The 17,519-nt window shown below is 38.2% G+C and overlaps 1 protein-coding gene across 3 annotated transcripts in view; it reads right to left on the minus strand.

Annotated features, from left to right (window-relative positions):
• Nucleotides 1-5,737: 5,737 nt before the first annotated feature.
• Nucleotides 5,738-17,519, minus strand: part of PPP1R9A (protein phosphatase 1 regulatory subunit 9A) — a 206,017-nt gene continuing 194,235 nt past the window's right edge. For 2 of the 3 annotated variants that reach the window (XM_067562171.1, XM_067562170.1), the window contains 4 exons: nt 14,823-15,021; nt 11,856-11,975; nt 8,157-8,339; nt 5,738-6,711 (listed from right to left, as the gene is read on the minus strand). In XM_067562171.1, the coding sequence (XP_067418272.1) occupies nt 6,499-6,711; nt 8,157-8,339; nt 11,856-11,975; nt 14,823-15,021 (715 nt within the window). In that variant the 3' untranslated portion in view covers nt 5,738-6,498. The remainder of the gene's footprint in view (nt 6,712-8,156; nt 8,340-11,855; nt 11,976-14,822; nt 15,022-17,519) is intronic. The other variant, XM_067562172.1, reaches the window with a different exon arrangement.

A 17,519-nucleotide genomic window follows, 5' to 3' on the forward strand; every position in this document is an offset into this window, starting at 1 on the left:
CTTGCTGGGAAAGGAAGAAAAGAATAATTAGGTGAAAGCCACCAAAAAGCATAACTAAGGGCTTCTCTACAAGAAGAAAGAGCCCAGAATGCTAGCTTGCCATTTGTGGATACTTATTCTGCATTAAGTGCCTTTGTGCAGCTTAATCTGTTTTGGAATAGCTATTGTGCTTTAAAGTCACATCCTAGCTCATTCTGCAATAGACAGACCCTAACACATGGCAGTAGTTGTCCAATCTGGGTAACAGTTTATTAATTCTGGAATGAATAACAAGAGGGTGTGAAGACTAAATAAAAATTCTTGTAACAAGTTTCAGTATTTCTTTTTTATTGCATTCGTTGTCTAACAACAATAATACTCATTGGCAAGAAATTTATTTACACTAACAAATTAATTTTAATCACAGGTGTGTTTGTTTTTTTTTTTAAATCTGTCAGAAAACAAAGGGCCACCATGATGTTTTGCTTTGAATACCTCCAAATAATCAAATGTAAAGGAATGTTGTTTTTGGAAACAACAATCTAGAGAAGTACATATTAACAAAGCACAAGAGAACAAGCTCAGACAGGGCACTATTGTCTCTTCCATGCAGATGGTTAGACACCAAGATTGTACAAACTAAAATTTAAAGATAACATGCACTTCATACACATTTTATCTTAAAAAAAAATCTGAAACATAACCTTCTCCCTCTCTAAGATAAAAGGAAGCAATAAAAGCCAGTTTTACAGTGGAGTACAGTGCATTTCTGTTTTTTAGCTGCCCAGCCTTTAGCAATATGTATAACACTTGCTAGTTACCAGTGATTTATAAGTGCAACATCACTGAAAAATACAAAAGCAGTAGTTATGACAGTAAATGAGTCAGGGAAAGCAAATGTATTTCGGGGAGGTTCACTGTGCACCAAATCACCTCCATTTGAGGAGGATTTATTTGTTCCTTATTATCTTTCGTCTAGGTAATTCTTGTTTCTTCTGGACACTTCATCAATATTGTGAGTCTTACACCCAATTCTGCTCCCTGTGTGGTCAACGACAAAACTCACACTGAAAACAATAGGAGCAGGATTAAGACCTCTTCTTTGCTCAATCTGGGGTTAATCCTGTAAGATGCTGAGCACCTTCCTCTAGCGAAGGCACTTCACACCGAAAGGAGTAGGCTCGATAATCTAGGAGCTTTGTGCCTAAAAAAGAGTCCAAACTTCTGAAAGAAACAAGTAGCACAAAGAGCTAAAGGCAAAACCTCCCAACAAGACATACGCATCCTTTTAGTCATTATTTACTGGCTGTTTGTTAACAAAAGTCCCAGTCCCACTGCCAGGTAGTGAAAGAAGGCCTATCTTTTGGCCAGGAGGGAAACAGAGGGCTCAGTTGCATGACTATAATTTCACAGCTTTTGAACAGTGCAGTTTTTAAAATGTGAGAAAAAGCAATAAAACCTATACAGAGCTTTGAAGAAAAGGACTGTGCATCATGCGCATCACCTACACCTAACTGTGATGACTGGATGAGTCACTTCTGACATCACATATCCTGCCCAATAAACAGCTGCTCAAAGCTCTCCAATAGACATCTAAGCTAAGTTTACAAAATATACAAAAAAGGTTATCTTCTTGTAATACTAGTTCTCCAATGGGTCAATCCTGCCAAAAGAAAATAAGGACAACATGCTGAGAGATGTACAGAGGAACCGTCTGTATATAATTTTTGTTTAAATGATGTGATCCATCAAATATATAAAACATAACATGAAAGCTGTGAGTGAGGCTAGAAACACATCTGAGTTATTGTATAGAAGGTACAAACTGCTAGAGCTTTGCTCTCATGAGTTTCATGATGTTACCAGAACTCTTCATGTATGTTTTATGCGGATGTAGCCCTAAAATACAGTTACCTACATATTAACTGCTATTAACCTCTTCAATACAATGTGGATATTTGTGTGCATATATAGGTACACACACAAAAGCAAACCACAAACCCCTCACTCAAACATTTTCATATCTAGAAATGCTAATTTCTTTCATTATTCTGAATCAGTGATTAAAAAAGAAACCTTCTCTGTGCGCTCTGCCCCTTTCATTTGAACTGTTAAAGATTTCCACGTTGCTCAAATAGGTGCTGTCGTTTTCAAACATCTTTCTATTTTTCAGCGCTTTGGACCAAGTCATAATGGTTTCTGAGATTTATAGGAAAAAGCTACAGACATATATGCCTTCTCTCTCCTTGAGGCACAGCACAGGACTACGTAAGTGCTATTAAAAGGTACAATCCTGCTCCCACTGAACTCAATGGCAAAACTTCAGTGGGAACAGGATCAGGTCCCAGAAACAACAATATTGTGCTTGTCTCCCTCTCTGACACACAACAATTTTTCTATCCATTTGAAAACACTGCTAAGAAATTAACACTTAAACCTTGTTTCTGAAAATTTTGCCTTAAATCCCAGATCTGGCACCCTGTACAAATTGCTCTTTAAGATACTTTTTAAAGGAATACAGCTATGCAAACACAAAACTTTCCTTCTGACTTTCAGTTTCATAGCACAGGATACTAGACTAGAACAGTATAGCCTAGCCACACACATGCAAAATGATACTACTGCCTATGCCTACTTTGATTTCAAAAGGAACACTATTAGTATTCCTGCTGATGAGCTTCCCAGGTGGGCATCATTGCCTCTGGCTGCCTGCCTCTCATTCAACTGAGTGTGCTGTAAACAGCAATTGCTGATGAGTTAGGGATCACACAACTGTGTTGCATGGGTGGCAGCAGGCGCTTGTATATACAGTAGAGGTACTGAGACCTGAGGCTGCCAGTTGATAAGCATCCTAAATTCCCACTAACATCAATGGGAGCTGAGGACTGGTGTGGCTTCTGGGAAATGCTGCTCTAGATCTTGTGACTGCACTTACTTAGAAATGCAGCAACCTGTCAGCAAGACCAACATCATGGCACAATAAATGGTTGCTGATATAAAAGCACCTGCACAAGCTGATATATAAACATAACCCAGCTCCATACAACTTTTTATTATTTTTTTGTTCCATTATTTAGTTTTACTCCATTAACTGTAACGGGCTTTATGTACATGAACATCACTAGCTCTGCTAAAGCAGGCAATTGAAATGCAAAAACTGGTGGACAATACTAATCTGCATTATGCAAAGTTAAATGGGCTGGATTCATCACTGCTTTGCACTTGGTGTAATCATTTACACCTGTACACAAGTAGTGTCCAACACAGCATAGCAGATCCAGAACTTCACCTACAAATACAAGAGTGAATGTTAGCTAACCAGCTGGCTGGGAGTGCACCAGAACAGGAGGACAGGCATGGTATATCTGGCATAGGCTGTATAGCTGGATTAGTGGGGATGTGGCAGAGTGCTGATGTACTCCAGGGATGTCTGGCTGCAGAATAGCCCCTAGGAAGATGGCACACCTTAAAGAATACCTGAGACTGCTCTGGGACCGGTGACTGGCACCCTAGGGATCAAGAAGCCACAAAAGTAGTTTAGAGTTACATCTGTGGCTGATACTCCACCAGCTATGCTGGGAGCAAAAGCGCCATATAGTCATTCAGTACATGACATTTGTTCATTCTATTCCTTCTTATGATAGAGGTAACACACTATTCTAAATTAGCATTGTTCATAGGGGAAGATTACGGTGGAGAAGTTAAAAGGCATTCTGAGTTTTTGATTAGATATGTAAAGGGCACATGCATATCATTTCTCAATATGGGAAAGAAAAATTGCGACAAAACTTATATAGTCTTGTAGAAACAGTCTTAAACTGTATTGGTTACAAACACAGTGACTGTGACATGGTTGTGTGCGTGTGCCATACATACACCAATGACTATCTTTAATAAACAGAATGTTAAAAATATACCTTATCACAGACGGAAGAGCGGAACTCATATACTGCTTGGTCCACTTTGTTTTCACACATTAGTCACTTTGCATTTTATGCTTTTATTTTTAACGGATTAAATCTACTTTTTTAAAGGTTAGATTTAAAACTCAAATAATTACAAAAAGTTTGAATTTGCCGTTTAGCTCTAAAGTTTCTATAAAACAATAAAAAACAATAATTATTAGCACATGAATCAAATTAGCTATCTGCAGAATAAGAACCTGATCTACAATGAGGTTAACTAGACACTGTTCTAAACAAACAGCAAGAATGAAAAATCAATACAAATGCACAGCAGTCTGCCTTGGGCTTTTAGGAAAACAAAGAACATAAATAGAGATGCATGCACAGTTTACTATATACAACCACTTAAATCATTACCATCACGGAAACATAATTTAAGGAGAAAATAATCATCTAATGCATTTTTCAATACTGTATTTAAAATAGTACATTTCCAGTTCCTTCCAGATAACTTTCTCTTATCTAAATAAACTTCAGCACCTCCTAAAATAACTGAGCACTAGTTTACTCAGGTCACTATGACACTGTGATAGAATTTGTCTCCTACAAGGGAGATAGAAAGATTCAACTGAAGAGGTGATTTCTCCCCACAGTTATATTTCTCCAACAATGGCCTCTTTTTCTCTCTGGCTGCATTAGGAAATACCAAGACCTACCAGAATTATCAATGTTGTTTAATACAGTGTCCTTCCCGGGTGCTTCATTATGTCTACAGCTCAGTGAAATATATGTCAGAAACATGTAGTAAGTGGATTTGGAAACAAAAAGGAAGCCATTACTAAGCAGATTTGTCAGATTATTAGTACTAAATGAACTAAATTGTATCTATTTACAGAGTTTTCTACATGTAAAAATACTATTATGATTAAAATGAACATTAGGGAATATGAGCATAGCATCCCAGTTAAGACATTCCAGCACTCTGAGATTCAGAAGAACTTTAAAAAAAAAAAAAAAGGAAATGTCAAAGTATAGGACAGGAAGAAAAATCCCTTTACAATCATTCAGCATTTGCAGTTAACTTTTATTCTGCTGAACCCTCAAGTTTTTAACTTTGCATCAATAGCTAACCAAATAAGAGTTAACTGCTGGCATGACTGATTAGACAGAGATTGCTACTTATGTCAGTACCTATGGAACGCATTGAAGGAAACTGATGTTGCTATGTAACCTATAAGCATTGACTACAAAACAATAATGTAATAGCTTCATCTTCCCATTCCATAAGCTTGTTCATTGTCCTCCCATTCACTTGGTGAAATACTGAAGATTTTAATAGAGGCTGTTAAGAGATTGTAACACCACACAGTGCCAGACTATACTGTTTGCTTTGTTAATAGCCATATCTATACACAAGAAATCTCTGAAGTATGTAGCGCTATAGCCAATTAAACACAAAGCATGCCTCAAGGCTGAATTTTTAGTGGGGGTGTTCCCAGGACACACTATTTAAAACAGGTAGTGCATGGCAGCTTTGCATGTAATAGCCTTCTGTATTGTAGCATATATTAGTTGCCCTTAATATTAGTGAATCTCATTTTTCATTGAACAGTATTTTCTTCTTCTTCTTTTTTTTTAAAGTGCACTTCACTGAAAACTGAAAGCCTTTAGCAGACTCAAACTGGAGATCATTTCAGCAGACAGCAGTTGTGATGAGATCACAGCTCTTCACGCCAGAGCACAAGGCTGTTTGCTCCCTAGCACTCAGTAGAGACTGAATCTGAAGATGTGGTATTTTCCTTAAATAAACAATGCCCCCATGTCGTGTCCCCCCCCCCCCCCCCCCCGGCCTCCCAAACAGTTTTCTGTTCAGAATTACTGTCCAGTTCACAAGAGTGTCAGCCTCCCCTCTTTCGCCCAGGAAGGAGAGTGACTCTCCTGTCCTTATTTCCAGCATATAATTACAAGTCACTGAACAATTGTTTGCAAAACAGTGTCATTTCAAGGTACTGATGTGAGATGTAGCCTGTTCCAGTAGACAGAACTCAATATCAGAGCCATGTAAAGAAGCTGAGATTCCAGTTAGAAAGATGAATCAATGGTAACAGATGTGGGAATAACTCCAGTTACCCAGTTTCATAAATATCCACTGATCATTGCAATTGACCACCAGGGATCCCATTCAAAATGCGGTTGTGACACAATGGACCCACTTCTCTTTGTGTCACAATGGCTACCAATGTGACCAAACACAACTAGCCCAATACAAAATAGCAGTTTGAAAGGAAAACCCCTCAATGTTTCTCCCAAATAGGATATCTGGCTTGCAAGCTACTACAAATAAAATAAAATAAAATAGAATAAAATAAAGTAAAATAAAATAAAATAACGCTTTTCAATTGTTCAGCAGGTCAGAAATAAGAGCCTGTATTGTAACTGCAGGAAAATGTAGCTACGCAATATAAACTTCCCTACTCATTCTATTTGTAGCATCGTATCTGTGTACATACTCCTGTGTAATGATCACAAGAAAATGGGAGGGTACTGTTGACAAGTTGAGTTTCTTCACCTGAAATGTCTCCACATTAACTAACAAAGTAGTAGTTCTGTCACATCATTGCTCATTAGCGCCCTCTGTTGCATCTGATGAAGACTTGTCTAGTTTCTTTGACTTCCTCTGAAGCCGCTCTTGTTCTTTCTTCCTAAGTTTTTCCCTCTGCTTTTCCATTTTTTCTTGAGCTTTTCGAGCTTGCTCTATGGACACTTTCATTTCCTTTAGTTTTTTTTTAATGATTGCTCTGTCCTGGGAAGATGTCATACCAAGGGCCTAATATTAAAGAAAGAAATAGAATAAAAGAATTAAAAAATCCCATATGGTTCAATTTATGACCAAATTATGTACCTTTTAAATACTAACTAAGCTAGAAGACAGTCAAAACTGAACAAAACTTGACTTAAAGTCAGGTAGAAAATGGGACTTTATGACATCAAGTTAGGGCACTGAAAATAATAATACTTTGCCCTTCTATTGTATGATACCTTCCATGCAAGGAAATCAAAACACTTTACAGAACATTAAATAATTTGATCATTTGAGAACCACAGGAACAGAGAGGTTAAGCAATTTGTCCACAGTCACAGAAGTGTGTGGCAGAACTAGGAACAGATCCCATATTTCCTGACTTTGCTTTTGCCACAAGACTATTCTTTCCCCCATAAAAAATCCTGGAGACACAGAAAGATTAAAGTTGGTAAATTTTGTGTGCCCAACTGAGACGCTAAGGGCCTGAATTTCACAGATGCTGAGCCCCTATAACTCCAGTTTTATTTTATCAGCAACATGCTCATGTTTTCACTGCAACAAATTAATGCACACCTTATATATCAAAACTTTCAAACTGTGTATCTAGTTCTAATACACTGTCAATCCCTTTCCCCAGTATGTAAGATACAGAAATGTATGGAAGGAGAGACTGATAATGCAACACATAAATGGACTGATGAGAAAAGGCAAAGTTATAAAAGGCAGCAGTTCAATATTTAGGCTTAAAAGGATTAAATTTTTATTGGTAAATGTCAGTAGATGTTGATTTCACCACACACACACAAACTGGGGGGGGGGGGGAGAGAGAATATTTCCATCAATAATAAAAAAAATTAACAGGTAGGCAAAGCATATTTATTTTGTATATTTTGACATTTGATGTTGACAATATGTGTTTTAACTGTTACAAAGCTTTAAATTCTTGAATTTCAATATATACTCTTATTAAATAATTATTGTCCATAATTTCTTGCAACTGTGAAAATTTAAATCAATACAAAAGAGGAAAAAATGCTTGACAATAAACACAGATATTATTTGCTGAAAAAATAAAAATTGAATTCTACCAAGCCTACTAATATTTTACCTCTGCTTTCTCTGTGTTGATATTTACCATCCTACGTGACTCAGATTTTTACAAAATGGAGATGAATGCAAAATATGTGCATGCAAATACCACTTATACATGCAATTATCTATTTTGTGCATGCAAATGTGGGTACACTGTGTGTACCCACATTTTTTTGCAAAGCAAATGGTGCTCAATTCTTAAAAACTTGTGTCTATATGATTCTAGTGATACTCTCTCTATACTATGTCTGTTGTTATAGTCTGTGTTTACTCCTTACAGTCTTTTTTTGTACTACTAAGGAATTCTCTTTTTCTCTAAGAGTATCTCCAGGGACAAGAAACAACATACAAACTTTGTCTCCAAGACTGTCAATTACCTTAAGCTTACTCCCATCCAGCTGAAGGAGATGCTCTCCATTAATGTTTTGGGCGGTGAATTCAGAAACATACTGTTCAAAGTTGAGGCTCATTAACCAGTGGGAAACCTGCTGTATGCTCCATTCCTGAACAGCACGATTCTGACATTGATTGTGTTTAGGAGACTGTCCATCATCAAGGATCTGTGGCAAAAATGTGATGCAGTATAATTAAAAAGGCAAAACTGACTAGTAATGGGATATTGCTGCACATATCAGCAACATTACAGTAGAGGTATTTGTGCTATCTTCATTACAAACTTCAGTAGTGATACACCAATATATTACAACAATATCTACCCAGATATCAATAGAGTGTAACAGAAATAGGTTGGTAATTCTAGTTTTCTGTATACAGGCACAAGAAAGAGGAAGTCACAGACAATGACTGACTAGAGCTAGGTGGCACAATTCACAATGGGAAGATTCCCATTCCCTCTTCAGGTTTTAATCTTTTAACATGCCTTTGGACGGAATGTTTTTAAAGGACATACTGCAATTTTGTGGTCCACCTTAAAGGTGCATTATGGTTTGTTTGAAAGGTTTAAAATATAAAATTCCTTAGAAAATCACTCCAAAATTGAAGATGATGATAACAAACAGCTGAAGTTATTATCTATGGAAGACTATGACAAGGCAGAGTGACGGGACAGGACAGGGAGCCCCATCCTCAGCCCTTGTTCTGGTTGCTCTGTGGTGTGTCAAGGAAACAGCTGGACAGCTATGCTAAAGGACGCAACTGGGGATTCCTGGGTGATGTAAAGCTGGCATAGCCAGTTCAGAACCACCTGTTCTCCCATCCTGCTCCACAGAGTGGGCATGCTGGTGTTGAACTGGAACACATGGTGCTCTGATTAATCCTTGGTCAGTGAAGCAGTTGCTATGGGACCACCGCACTTAGAGTAATTTAGAACAGTCTTTAGGCTAGTTTAAATTGCACAGGCCTTGATCAGGGATGAGGAAAGATGGCATACACCCTAAACCTTAATCTTTTGTCTATTGTGCACCAAGTGTGAGCTCTGCACAGCTGAGGATTCAGTCCAGTGTATTTGTTCTGAAATGCAGCCCCCGCAGGCCCTCAACAAAACACAAGGACTGCAATTTGCTCTGAGCCTGAAAACTGCAGCAAGAAGGGTGACACCTGTGGGCTTGTGTTTGTGCTGTAACAGGGAGATTTGCTACACAACAAAATAAGATCAGAATTGCAAATCTGCAAATGAGACAACAAATTGCCACACCACGGTCACACAGTCCACCACAAAGAGCTCACTAGTATCTCACCTCATCATCAATCATATCCAGGCTCTGAGTGAGGGAGCAACAAAGAAATGGGAAAGAAAAGCATTATAGAAACAAAATACAGAACATGTAACAGCGTGCGAGAGAGTTCAGGTAAGGGCAGCACCACGATTTGCAAACGGGTATGGTTATTGAAAAACAGAGAGTTTTTAAAAACAACTTAAAAAAACAGAAAGGTTATGCTAAAAGCTTAACTACAAAACACACAATTCCATAGTTAGGGCCTCCACAAGTGAGATATGTGGAGTTCCGGATCCTGCACCACTAAGTCAACCAGAACTTTGCCAACGACTTCAGTGGGAGCAGCAAAGACCCTTAAATTCTGGGGTATGAAACAGAATAAGAATGTGGTTTCCACCCCACCCCTTGCTTATCATTCTTTTGTCTCACAAGCGGTTATGTCACCCCCAGCAGGGAGGTTGGTGGGAGAGGTTCCTGCACCACTCATAACCCCAGATCTGTAGCAGTCAGCAGTGAATGGCGAAAGACTGATCCAGGCAGCATGTGTAGGTGTCCTCTGCAGAACACACTGGACATGCTGACTGACTCAGAAGCTGCTATTTAGTATGCAGCAGAGGACAGCGAGGCCATTTTTATTTTATTTTTATAGACCTGTTTATACTAGATATTTCAGAGACAGCCAAATCGAAGGATAAGGAAAGAGGGCTTAAAAAAAATGGAAGTGTTTTCAAACTTATCATTCAACATACTGGACCCAGAGGATTATCACAGTAAAATACATAGCACAATAAGGATGATGTGAAATAATATGAGAGAAAAAATATTTAATAATATAGGTTTTAGTAAAATGTACTGTCAAAATAGAAAGATCATGCAGAATTAATGAGTCTAAATGATCAGATCTTCACAGTTTGCTATTCTTATTAGACAATTCACACATAACCACTACACAGTATTCTGCTGTGTGCATAGTAAACATCTACTCTTAAACAGCAGCAATATTTTTACTATCTACAGGACTTTTGGCCTTGTAGAATTATATTATGACAATTGTGGCTGCATGGAACAATCAGTGTCTCCCTTTGAACCATGCAGAGCAGGCATTCATATTAATATATAATAATATATTAGCATATATTAACAACAAACATAAATGCCCTAAGAATAATATAAATAGATGTTTAGAAATCAACCTCTCTAGAGCAAATCCTGGCACATACCTCACACAAAAAAATATGGAGTTCACCATAACATTTATAGTGGATCACAGGTTCTGTTTTTATAAAAAGATAAAGATGCTCATCTGCACCTGATCTGGGTTCAAATGTCTCCTAGGCATGATCTTCCAGCTCCTCAGCTATTGTAAATCAGCGTACCTCCACAGAAGAGCTGGACCAGTGACTTTACTAAGCTTGTTTTAGGACCCAATTTTCAAAATATAACTTCTGTTTGTGCACATGTAATTTTGGCACCCAATGCATTGTGCAGTTTTTGCATGCTAAGACTTGTGCCAAGAAACAAAACAAAACAAAACAAAACAAAACAACCCTCTGCCCAAAAAACAGCACAGATTTCAGGTCAACTCTATTGTGCCTACACAAATCAAGCACAAATTGAGTGCAAATGAAATGTGCATGGTATGAATTCTACATGTTATATATCTGTGTAATAGTGTGCAAAAACTGCACAGACAAGTGATTTTTTACACATCACACACAGCGAGGTTGGGTTGAGGCATCTTTGAAGTTTGGTTCTTAAAATTCACTCATACATGGCTTCAAACAGCTGGTTTAAGTACCCTGTGTCTCTACTACCTAGCTAGCCCACACTTTGTATTCCCTCAAAGGCATCCCAGTTATATTTATTTTAACATACGACATTAACAAACTGTGTATATTGGTCCATGTGCATGTACTTAAATGTAACTATAGAAAAATATATTGAAATGTAATGGTGGCAAAGGTTCGGGTGTAGCACGTTTTAGGAAGCCAATCTTATTTTGCTATTTCCCTATTTTATTTCCTATATAGCAGGGGTGGGCAAACTGGCTCGTGAGCCACATGCAGCTCTTTTACAGTTACAGTGCAGCCCGCAGAGCCTCCTTTGCCCCTTACCATTCTCTGCCTACCAGACTGGGGTGGGGAGCTCGGAGCTTCTGCCCTGCTGTAAGGTGGTGGGGCTAGAAGATTTTGCCCAGCAGGGAGGGAGCTCTCGGGGGTTCAATAAGCTTGTCCACCCCTGCTATACAAAGTATAAGAACTACTGTAAAAAAAGGCAACCCAGAAAATTCTTCTTTTCCAATGTTGTATTTTAGAAAAAAATGATCATTTGAATACTTAAGAAAAATGCTGTTGGACAAAGAAATTACTCTTGCCCATTGTAAATATGACATAGGCATACCTCATCTGATGATAATGCTAAAGAATGAGAGAAACCAGGAGTTTTGGGTTCTGCTCCTAAACCACTCAAATCAGCTGAACTTGTGCTGCTGGGACTGAAGTCATCATTGAATGTGAAATTCTGTAGACAAAAAGATGGGTCAAAGTTAACATAAGATCTTACATACACATCTTGCAGGAGACTTGCTTTTTCCCTCCAGGTTGGCATAGTTCAGGAGTGATTTCAATAATTTACTGAACCAGTTACTATAAGGATGCCCAATCTTTATTACTGGTAATGATTTATGAAATAATATGTAATATGTTTATTAATGTGGTATTAGAGAGACCAACATGGCTACAAAAACACTGCAAACAACATTAGTACCGTGGTATGTTTTTAAGAGACATTTTTGCCAAGTTACTGTGTTAGTAACAAAGATGTCAGAGAGCAATTTCCCGGCTTCCACTTAGAGATGACACTCCCTGCCCCTTCTGAGGCTGCCAACTTCACTGCTTCTCATGGCTGGTCAATGGCATTTGCAGCCTTCCAGGATGCCTGCCCTCCACACATGTAGGACAAGCACAGCACATGCAGTTGCACAATGGGTAGGAGAGAGAGTGGATTATCAGGGAGAAATGAAAGTCACTATTGAAGAGGCAAGGAAATCACCCTGTGAATCCATTTTGGATTGGGCCCTAAATAAACTCTTTCAGAAGTGAGAGATTCTTCCCTCTTTGCCTAAACCTTAAATAAGATAGAAGGTAAGGGATACCTTCTGATGTTAGGTGCTGCTACTCACTGCAACAATAACCACAAAATAGACACTTCTTTTCCTTAAAAACGGAGTGACAAACATTACACTTTATAGCAAGGGTGAGCAAAATGTCACTCTGTGAGTCATATATATTCCTAGAAATTCATTAAAATCACCAGTGGAGAATAGCGCAATTAGCAACAGATTTGCATTAGAGTCTCGAAAATAGTCCAATTTCCAAACAACAACAACAAACAAATAAGATGTTCCTCGAGCTCCTGAGGTTCAACAAAAAACAAACAGATCCAAACTCCGCATCCTTGGTATTCAAATCCAGAGATGAACATGCGATAATGTAAAAAGGGCAAGCGAGTTTTGAAGTTTTGCAAACAAACAAACAACCCACCCTCCACATTTTTAAAGTAGCTCTTTTAAAAATAAGAAGCATATCAAGTCTTGACCTCCCTGTTTCTGCTGGAGGTCCTTCTGGAAAACTGGAGAACTAGTGGGATAATGACATTAAAAGAGACTAAAAACCTAAGCTGCAGGTTTCTCGGTATTGCAAACATTCATGGGCTTGCGAACTTCAAAAAGAAAAAAGACATTTAGACTTTCCTTATCAAGTTTTTTTTTTGTTTTTTTTAAAGTTAGGACTATCACTCTGTTTTGCCCTGTTTTTGGTGAAGGGCTCTTCAGAGGATTAAAGAATTAGAATGGGAGCTTTCTGAGCTCACCACTGAAACAATGGAGGTGCTGAATCTTTCACAAAGTGTTTGTCAGGAAGTTGAGTTAGCAAAAGCCAAGAGTTATAAACAGTCTGACCAGAATTCATTAATCTCTCATTCGTCTGGGTTTCAGTGTCTTGGGATATCATAGCCCTGCTAGTTCTCAAATCTTCCAAGGAATCCTTCAATAAAAACAGAAAAGTCAAAAGCAGATATATCCAATGTAAAATACAAGAAGAAAAAGAAGTTGGTAGCGTGGAAGAGAAACAATTATATTACCTTTCAGGCTTTTTCATACACCATAAAAAAGGTGGTGGCTCCTTCCCCCGCGTCCCTGCCACGCCCATTTCGAGCTCATCTTTCAGTAAAATTTAGGGGGATATTTTCAAAGGCACAAATAGAGAGTTAGGTACCAACTCCAATTACTTTTAATAAAAGTTTGGTACACCTAACTGCTCTTTGTCCCTTTGAAAATCTGCCTCCCAGTGCCCCTTTATGTGCCCTATCTTTACTCAGTCCAGATGAGGTTATCTTGTCTTTTTCTCCACAGGCCACAGAACATAATGGCAAGATTTTGTTTCCAGTCAGAATTCTGTGATCTTGTAGATTTTTATGTAGGCCCTGAAGAATGGTAAATGCCCTTGAAAACTTCAAAAATTGCCACTGCAAGTCACTTGGAGCCACTCTCCTGAAAAGGAGGGTCAGAACCACTTCAGTTTCCTTCCCAGTCAACTATAAAAAGTGACATGCCACAGGCTATAACAAGGTATATTCTGCTAGAGAAATATTTCCCACAGATGAAAACAGATTAAATAACACAGGAAAGTTGTGTACGTTACGTTTTAGGGCTATCATGCTGAAAGCTTTCATGCACATAGAAAGGAATCTCAGAAATATTTTAAATAATTCATTTTTTTTTTAGTTCAAATAGCTCCAGAAATGGAATTAAATCTGATATCCAATGTGTGCGACAGGTAGATTTTGTTATTGAGGAAAAAAGGCAAATAACTAACAGTGAAGTTCGAAAGTGGTCTCTTCAACCAGCAGAAGTTGGTCCAATAAAGATACTATCTCACACATACTGTCTCTCTAATATCTTCGGACCAACACGGATACAACAACACTGCAGACAGTGTACATTATTGACATTTCTTAGTTTGCAAACATCTCACTTTGAGAGGTTAAAAGAGTTATATATTCCCTCCCCTTGACAATCAGTCCTGAAAAATGCAGTAAAATATCTGTAATTTAATTCCACTACAGCCATTTGGTATGGTGCAGCACACCATACCTATTTTACTGGTAACATACATCAAAACAGAGACAGATTGAAAAAGTATATACAGTCTAGAATGGTACAGTGTTAAAGATATGCTTTTCAATGTGTTTTTACTGTACAATGAACACCATGCATTGTTTATTGCAGTATTATCACATTGGCTCTTTGTTTATCCAGAAGCATTGAGCTTCCCACATACTGGGAATAAGGTAGCTTTTGTTTTCTACCTTGGACCCCTTTTTAGCTGGACTTAGATTTTCAGAGGACGGTTCAGTTGAGCTGGTAGATGAAGGCAGGTTGCTGGAAGAATTGGATCCCCTGCCACTCTGTCCATACTGTGTGAATGGTATGCTATGGGGGAGAGAGGAAGATCGCTCTGACATGGATGCATTGCTTGCTGAGCTCTCCAGCATCTCGCTAGTGGTTCTGTTTAACAGAAAGGAGCCGGGATCTGTGTTAGATTAGAAAACTCAATAAACAAATTATTAATAATCTAACAGAATCACATAATTATAAAGAGTCATTACTTCTAAAACCATGGCTGAACCCTAAAATAACTTGTACATAATGGCATTCAGAAAACATACCATTAGATAAAGGGAGAAAAGGGTACTTTTTGAACTCAAGTTCTCTACATGTAATATCAGTATCTTGACATAAATCTTACAGACTTTTCTATGTTAGCTTTTTTAGGCAACCCTAATCAAATTATCACAACAAAAATAGAATGAATTGAATGTCATCATCAAGGAAAAGCTAACAGTTCTAAAACTAATGGGTTCAATTATTACATCTATTTATCAAAGTGTGTTAAGTGCTTTATGGACAGCTATACAGCCTGGGCCTCTGCCCCAAAGACTTTACATTCTAGAATCACTGGGGCTGCAAGAACCTAACTGAGGCTAGAATTTGGACCATGGGTTTTGGCTATAATTTGAGATGCCTTTCGGGCAGGATTTATGAAAGCCTGTTTCAGAGCTGAATAGTTTTACTGCTCTAAAATATACGTTTTTAACTCTGCCCCCAGATCTCACAGCAAAATTCTGCACCAGTGTAAATCTGCCACACTCAATGAGAATTTATGGAGTCCCACTGATCTTTATGCTGATGTCAGAGCAGAATTTTAGCCCTTTGTCTTTCTTATGCCTTTTATCTGTATATGGTGGATATATTCCTAAGGCCCTGAAACTTCAAAAGGCTCTTCTTTTATGCATATGCATAATTTTTGTTGGTTATCCTAAATTTACAGTAATACAATAAAAATGTCTAGATCATGAGGACTCAGAGTTTCAGAGCAGGCACAGAGGGCTAAGTGTATTGTGTTGGGTCGGGAAGTTTATTTGTGCTAATACAATTTGGATGTATTTATAATGATTGTACAGAACCTAGAGCAATATTTATTTTAACAAAGCAATTCCAAATATCTCCATGTAGTAGCATGCTGCAGTATTTTTAAGAAGGGGAAGTAATACTTATAACTTCAAGCAGCTCTGTGAATTAGGAAGTATTACACCCATTTTACAGATAGAAAAACTGAGGCACAGAGAGGGTAAGTAACTACCAAAGCAAGCTGATGTACAGTGCCTGAGTGTTTTTTTTTCTGACCATACATACCATCTCTCAAAGTACAGGCCATTCATAGTGACTGGACTCTATTGCCAGCCCAGAGAAATACTGGACAAATGACCATGTAAGTTTTTAAAAACACAGAACAAAACTTCAGATTGTAAAAAAAAGCAGCTTACTTAAAATATAGTAAGCAGAGCAGTTCTCTGGCTGGAGCATACAAGCCTGATTGCTCTAGGCCAAATCTTCCCCATCCCTAGTCTCAACAATGAGTAGCCAGGTTTGGCAAATAGTCCATCCACAGTGGAGAGCAGGAATCCTTCTCCCCAGTAAAGATGGCCATTCACACAGTGGAAGATCCATCAGCCTCACTCCTGCTCCTCCCTGATGCTCACTCCAGATCCTTTCCCCAATCCATGCTGTGCAGGGAAGAAAAGGGGTGTTCCCCACACTGCTGGGCTTGGTAACAAGTAGGGTCATCCTGCTGCATGGGCAGGAGAACTCATGCTTCCCACCTTCACTGCAGAACTTATTTATCGATGACCAGCGGTGGCCATGGAGGAGAGGGGGCAGGGTTTTTCCCTAAATCAGTATAAATGCCAACAATGGCAAAATAATGCATGAAGCGTGCATCTGATAAAATGATTAATTCTACATTAATCAGTCGCTCTAATGGAAAGAAATCACTGTAATAGGATGTTGTCATGGGATAAGTCCCTTGCTTTCAAAGAGCTTACTCATCTTTGGATTCTAGGAAAGCATCCTTCCACATCTTGAGAAGCAAATTCTTTAAAGTCAGAAACAAAGGAAAGTACAAGCAGTCTTAAAAAGGGTACATAGTGATAATAACGTTCTAATTTACAGAGGCGTAATGAGAATTGTAAAAGCTTATGAATTTTCAGAGAGGCAATACCAATCTTTGCTTCAACAACTGAATTCAAAAGCAAGCATATTCAGCAGTGAAAAATGAAAGACTATTAGAAAATGAAAGCTCAGGATAATATTTCACTATTTACTGATTCTCAGTCTGCTCTTGACTATTTCTCACAGGAAGATACAGATATTTTGTACAGTCAAATAAGAAACTAATTCTACTCTAGGGTTTATTTCTCACAGACAAGGACAAATTAATTTCCCCCCCTTTGGTTTATCTTTCAAATGCTAAATATATTCACTAAATACTCTAGGTCCCTCACAGATATGCGTCATTGCACATAGTTTTCTTTTACAAATTTGTCTCTTTCCCCAGAGACGTACAGTAATATACGGCACAAACTATACTCAGCCTTAGAGAGCCATGCAATGAGTCAGGTCCTCAGCCGGTGTAAACTGATGTAGCTCCATTGACTTCAATGGGG

This window comes from Emydura macquarii, unplaced genomic scaffold (genome assembly GCF_026122565.2).
Source record: "Emydura macquarii macquarii isolate MOO-44397 ecotype Brisbane River unplaced genomic scaffold, CSIRO-AGI_Emac_v2 contig_2422, whole genome shotgun sequence".
NCBI lineage: Eukaryota > Metazoa > Chordata > Testudines > Chelidae > Emydura > Emydura macquarii.